This window comes from Marmota marmota, unplaced genomic scaffold (genome assembly GCF_001458135.2).
Source record: "Marmota marmota marmota unplaced genomic scaffold, marMar, whole genome shotgun sequence".
Classification (NCBI taxonomy): Eukaryota; Metazoa; Chordata; class Mammalia; order Rodentia; family Sciuridae; genus Marmota; species Marmota marmota.
Window position 1 is genome coordinate 35,527,771 of NW_026000082.1, and position 7,062 is coordinate 35,534,832.

General features: G+C 37.2%; 1 protein-coding gene across 1 annotated transcript; it reads right to left on the bottom strand.

Annotated features, from left to right (window-relative positions):
• Positions 1–2,369: 2,369 nt before the first annotated feature.
• On the bottom strand, positions 2,370–4,928 carry Pdik1l (PDLIM1 interacting kinase 1 like). Its single transcript, XM_048782706.1, has 2 exons — positions 4,923–4,928; positions 2,370–4,365 (listed from the first exon to the last, which is right to left on the bottom strand). Exons 1-2 carry the CDS (start codon positions 4,926–4,928, stop codon positions 3,625–3,627), a joined length of 747 nt encoding a protein of 248 aa, XP_048638663.1. The 3' UTR covers positions 2,370–3,624.
• Positions 4,929–7,062: the final 2,134 nt, after the last annotated feature.

Genomic DNA, 7,062 nt, shown 5'->3' on the forward strand with positions numbered 1-7,062 from the left:
GCCTTGCAGAGCTTCCTAATGCTGGGAGGCAGGTATTATCTCTATTTAAACACATGGAGAACTGGATTTGAGAGGCTAGGGAACTCGTGAAGTCACACAGCTAGCTTTAGAAAGGTAAAGGGTCTGATTTCAAAGTCTATGCCCTTTTCCTTCTGCTTCTGGCAACAGGTGTACCCACAGATAGTCCCCAGTGTGCATTTTTTTGTTTTTTGTGGGTGTTGAGGATTAAACCCAGGGCCTCTCATGTACTTTCTAGGCAAGTGCTCTACCACTGAGCTATATTCTCAGCTCAACACTTAACTGGTGAAAGAGATTAAAATGTTATACTTTAATAAAAATTTTATTTAAAATAGATACACTGGGGTTGTAGCTCAATGGTAGAGTATCTGTCTAGCATGCATGAAGCCTGGTTCCATCCCCAATACCACAAAAATGAAACAAATCACAAAGTAACACACCTGTCTAACCAGCATTCGGATCAAAAAACAATATAGGTTCCCTAGAATCTCCTCACAAATGGCCCTCTTTTGACTGTGGAGCTCTGGCATAGAAGTACTCAGTGGAGCTTAAAGCTCAGGGTCCCCGGGGTCCATGCAGGCTTCCAAGACCCATAAATCTCTTAAAATTATAGGTGAACATTTTCCTGAAGAGAGGAGGCAGTACTTTCATCGGACTTTTTCAAAGGGGAGAAGAATCAAAGCTGCAACTGAAGACTGCCTAATGGGGAACCCATTCATTCATCATATCAAATTCGTAATACAGTAACAATGCTACCCTTTGAGAACTTAGTATGCCAGGTGCTATGTTGGGCACTTCATGTTTACTATTTGACCCTCTAAAGTGTAAATATCATCATTTCCATTTTGCAAATATGAGAACTGGGCCCCGGAATGAAGTGACTTGCCCAATGACACACATTGATTATGAAAGTATTTGCAAAGGCTAGTATTAAACATCAGGTTTGCTACACCAAATCCTGTGCTTTTACAGCTAGACCAGAACAGCTTTTGTAGTATCAAGTTGCCTAACTTCTGCTCCAAACAAGCCAAGCTTGAAATACCAGGGTGAGAAGGAAATGAAAGAGTGAAGTCAAAAGCCCAGGGCTTTTTTTTTTTAACAATTCCCAGCTAACCAATGAAAACTCATTGCAAAGGTGAAAGTACTGTCTTTAAAAGATGCACTTTGCCTTTTAGGGGTGTGGCCTCTTTGTAGGTTTTCTTAAGTAGAAGTTATTATCTAACCACAAACCAACTGTCTGTCATTACACTGCACTTTAGAGCTTGGCTATGATTGGCTGACCAAAAGAGCAACATTTGAACTTAAAGAAAAAAACCAAAACAACCAAGGGTTATTTCCGTGAGGAAGATAAAGCTTTGTCGTCAGAGAAAACTCCAGCTGGAGTCGGATACTGGGTACTAAAACCCTGTCTTAGGGTTTAACCATTATCACTACCACAGACACTGGTGTTATTACTGTTGATTTCTTCACCAAGAAATCAGCCCCTATTTTAAGTCAGATATAATATGAAAAGATGCAGAAACCATGTTGAAAGTGCTTTGTAAACTCTAAAGGCTTACAAAAATGCTAGTAACTACAAATATGTAGAGTTTAATATTCAGTTTAAAAAATTTAATCTCTAGGTAGAAAGCAAAAGCCTCCTATCTATAATGGCTAGACCAGGAGCAGGTGGCAGTGACAGGAGCAACCACAGTTCCTGATGCCTACTTTCCTAATCTTTGGACCACCAAGTAGGCTGCATCCTCAGGCATACATAATAAAACCTATAAAGAAAAAAAAAAAAAAGTGGGCCACAGATGACTTCATTATAGAAAAGAAACCTCAGCCTCATTATTGATTGAAACATTGCATCCTTAGTACATTTAATACACATCATTGGATCTAGGATGCGTACTCAGCTAAAATAGAAGGATAAATGAAAAAAATTATCTCAAGCAGTACACGTTTCCTGCACACAAGGCAAATACAGCAAATTAGCAAATTTTAGAGAACCTGAAATACTGAAATTTCGGGCTGGGGATGTGGCTCGAGCGGTAGCGCGCTTGCCTGGCATGCGTGCGGCCCGGGTTCGATCCTCAGCACCACATACAAAGATGTTGTTTCTGCCGAAAACTTAAAAAAAAAAAAAATATTAAAATATTCTCTCTCTCTCTCTAAAAAACAAAACAAAAAACATTAGCTATAAAAAAGAAATACTGAAATTTCTATAATATTTTCCTCAGCAAGAGTATCTATTTAAGAGAATATCATTTACTAGATAAGCCTGAAACTTCACTGCCTCAAGTTTTATACCCTCTATTTTATGCACGATAGCACTACTTACAGAGCCACCAAAGCAGCAATGCAGAATCTTCAGTTTTTTGTTGAAACTCACTTTATTAAAAAAAAACAAAACTGTCATGAACAATAAATTACAATCATTTCCCCCCTTTTATAAATTCTTCATAAAATATATTTGACAATTTTAAAAGAAAATTTCAAAAGTTGCTTTCATTTCTGAAGTGCTGATGACTCATTTTTTGACCATTTTGTCATGCTGGTGAATTATTTTGTAGCTGCTACAATAGTTTGATTGATAACATTTTACAATTAAAAACAACAAGGAAAAAAAAAACAAAACAGACCAGCAGAAAGAACTATTCTGTGTGCTATGTATCTGACACTTAATACTTACTTCATCATAATGACAAAGTATCCCTTAGCACCAAAAAAATCTACAGGAACCCCATCTTTCTAAGTGACGACTAGTGCAAAATAACATTCTATGAGCTAACTGTACAACCCTATATTTTAACTGGATACAGCTGCCTATAAGCTTATTTGAAATATTTGGTCTTTTTTCAATTAAGACAAATTTCATAAAACACTATAAACCATGGCAAGAGACTCTATGAGGAATAATTGTTTATTGAGTACCTATTATGGACAAGGCACTGTGCACAAATTCTCAATTTCATTTTTTCTCTAGGAAATTTCCAGGAATTGTCAAACATCACTCTCATCTTTTATTTCTTACTTTTTGCTGGAAAAGGCCTGTGGCTAAAAGCCATTTTTTTTTAACTATAATTTTTATCAACTTTGAGTGCTAAGCACACAGTAGGTACTTAATAAATACCTCTGACTGAAAGAACAAAGAAAGACGAAGAAATTACTACCATTTTGGTTGGTATCACAGGCTATTTTAGAATACAAGGACTTGAGAAAATTCCAGAAGAAACTTCCTGATCACCTCACACTTTTACCTCCAATGAAAGAAAGAATTTTACTTCACAAGTAAAATCTTTCAAAATAAGTTATAATTGGGCTTGAGGATGTAGCTCAGTGGTAAAGCTCTTGCATAGCATGCTCGAGGACTTGGGTTAGACCCAGCACCACAAAAAAAAAAAAAAAAAAAAAAGTCTACACCCACATTGGTAATATACATTTAAAACATACTAACAAAATGGCCAGCTTGGATTAAGAAAAATGAGGAAAAAAAATCCCACAATAAAATCTAAACCCTTAGAAGGTGGAGTTTAGCTTTTTGTATTCTTTTTCAGCCACATAATGTTGCATCACTGTTAAATCAGAAGCAGCATATCATCCAAGATATCTGTAAATAATATGTCACGTTTCCCAGCTGCTATCTTTAAATGCAATTTGTACTAATCTGAGTTCTAGTTCAAAAGCATCTGGACGATCCTGAGGGTTTGCGGCCAGCATTTCCTTAATCAGTTGTTTCATTCGCCCATTCATAGACTTTTTCTTCACAGGAATTAGAAGTTCCATTTTGGGATTTTCCAAAAGTGCCTCCCCAACCGGCACAATTTCAGTTCCTTGTTTTACATAACTCCCCAGGAGTTCCTTCTTTGTCTCTGTGTCTATGAATGTGATCCTTTCCAGCATCGCCCAGATAATAATCCCCAGAGCAAAGATGTCAGCTTTCGCTGTGTAGTGTCCTTCCCATACTTCAGGAGCCATGTAGAAATCCGTTCCACATGCCGTGGAAAGGAAACACTTGTTTACGCTGACAGGTTCTTCTGGGTTTTGCCCAGAGGCTGAACAAACTTTACTTAGGCCAAAATCAGCCACTTTCAATGTAGGTTCTAAGTCACTAGTATCCAACCTGCTTTGAGAAATCAGGATGTTGTCCGGCTTCAGATCTCGGTGGATGATCTGGTTTTTATGCAAGAAAGCCAGGGCACTGCTCAGCTGAAGCATGAAGCTGGTGTTAGTTTTCCGATTGGGTTTTCTGGACAACAGATACTCATTCATATCTCCTCCGTCACAAAAATCCATCACAAACCACAAATAATAGGCGCTTCTGGGATCAAAGGCAATTTCTCCTTTTAACGAAGTCTCTACAAGCTATAAAGGGGAGAAATAGATTACAATAATTTAACAGGTTATACAACTTAATTACAGGAAAAGAATAATTGATTCCAAGAATAAGTCTCTAGTTTTTGTTTTTGCAGTGCTGAGTATTGAATCCAGGGCCTAATGCACGCCAGGCAAGTGTTCTACCACTGGGCTGCACCTCCAGGTCTTCAAGTCTCCAGTTTTAAGTGGAAATTCCATGATTATCTATCTATCTATCTATCTATCTATCTATCTATCTATCTATCTATCTATCTTTGTGATACTAGGGATTGAACCCAGGGGTACTCTACCTCTGAGCTACATCCCATCCTTTTTTTATTTTGAAACAGTGTCTTGCTAAATTGCTCAGGAAGACCTCAAACTTTTAATCCTTATGCCTCAGACTCTTGAGTAGCTGGGATTATAGGTGTGAGCCATCTTGCCTGTTAGGAATATTTTATTTGGTCAGTGCTCTCATATGTATTTTAAACTTGAATACTTTATATATAAATTATCCCTTTGTCCCTAACAAATATATATTAAATCTCCAAGCCAAGAGACAAAACTTCCATTTTACGCATAGCTTTATTTTGAGAAGTGTCCAATTGGCCTACATTTTCTGGATATATCAATGGAGCTAAACTCTACCCATCACCTAGCTCATCATTTTATGAAAAGACTATAGTGCTTTAAAAACATTTGTTGTATGGTATCCTTTTCAGACTTATAGGTTTAAGAAAAAATATGAAAAGACTTGTTGAGGAATAAGTTGACAACTTTCCATTTAAATCTACTGGTACTCCTTGTCATTTTGGCCAGCAGGAGCACAGAATACCCTTCCACACCATCTTCCCTCAGGGCCAACCCCAGCAAAAATTGCATTGGTCTGCAGATGTCTCTATTGGAACGTGTTTTCCCTGTTGCATAGGTTTGCCAGTGAGACTCAGAAAATAAAAAAACAGAAAGATACAGATCACACTATTATTTACCAAATGGTTTCCTAAATAGTTTTGAACAATGCAGAGTCCTAGTAGTCAAATGGTTTAGAGAAAGGCCAGACAGTAAATATTTAGACTTGGAAAGTGTCATGAATTCTCTTCTTCCTTTCCTGTCCTTTTTTATCCTCAAGTTTTAAAAAATGTAAAAACTATTTTTAGTATCCAGGCTATAAGAAAATAGTGCTGGGCCTCTCTAGTTTACAACTACAGAAATACTGTGCCTGACCTACTTATTTTCATGGGGTGGGGAATAGTAGCCACTGGTTCTCTTGCCTAAAGTCCTTCAATGGCTTCCTTGTTCTTTTAAAATATAGTCTACGCTTTTTAACAGGGCTATGGGACATTATATGCTCTGACTTCTGCTGACCCTTTCAGCCTCATCTCAAAACAATTCTCTTTGTACACTACAGAATTACTATCTTCTTTCAGTTCTTTTAAATGCTTCATGCTTTTGGCTTTAATGCCTTTGTATGTAGTTTTTTCTGCCTGTGAAATTTTTCTAATCACTAGTCTAGCTAATGACTATTGACTCTATGAGGTTTTTTTTTTTTTACTTCATCTGCTTGTTTTATTTATTTATTTATTTATTTATAGAGAGAGTGAGAGAGGAGAGAGAGAGAGAGAAAGAATTTTTTTTTTAATATTTATTTTTTAGTTTTTGGCGGACACAACATCTTTGTTTGTATGTGGTGCTGAGGATCGAACCTGGGCCGCACGCATGCCAGGCGAGCGCACTACCGCTTGAGCCACATCCCCAGCCCCTATTTATTTATTAATTTATTATTTATTTATTTACTTTAGTTGTAGATGGAATACCTTTGTTTATTTTTATGTGGTGCTAAGGATTGAACTCAATGCCTCATACATGCTAGGCAATCGCTTTGCAGCTGAACTACAACCCCAGCCCTGCTTTTATTTATTTTATGTGGTGCTGAGGATGGAGCCCAGTGCCTCACTCATGCCAGGCAAGTGCTCTACTACTAAGCCACAACCCTAGCCCTAACTCTACAAATTTTAATTAAACATTTAATAATTCTTGAACCCTAGGATCATGTCAAGAAGGCACTTGCTAAATGTGTTGATGAATGTCTGGTAGACTACATAAAGCCAAAGAAAAGACAATTTAAATACAGGTCCCTATGACTGAGTACTTCTTATGGGCCAAGTATTATTTCTGCAGCATCTCTAATTTTTTTGTTTTCTGGTACTAGAGACTGAACCAGGAGCACTTGGGACACTTTACTACTGAGCTCATCCCCAGTCCTTTTTATTTTGAGACAAGGTCTCATTAAGTTGGTGAGAACATCTTTCCATCTTTTTTCCATCTTTCTGCCACAGCCTCTTGAGTCACTAGGATTCCAGGTGTATGCCGCCATGCCCAGTTCATCTCTAATTTTGACAACTCCCATGGAAGGTAAAAATTATTACAACCATTTTACATATGAAGAAACAGATGTTTGGAAAAGTTGGGTTATTTGTCCAAGGTCATTCTGAAAGTAAAAAGTGTCAAAAGATCTATCAATCTTTAAAAAAAGAAAGAGTCTGGGCATGTTGGCATATGCCTATGATCTCAGTAACTTGGGAAGCTGAGGCAGGATTACAAGTTCAAAGCTAGTCTCAGCAACTTGGTGAGGCCCTAAGCAACTTAATGAGATCCAGACTCAAAAAAAAAAAAAAAAAAAAAAAAAAAAAAAAAAAAAAAAAAAAA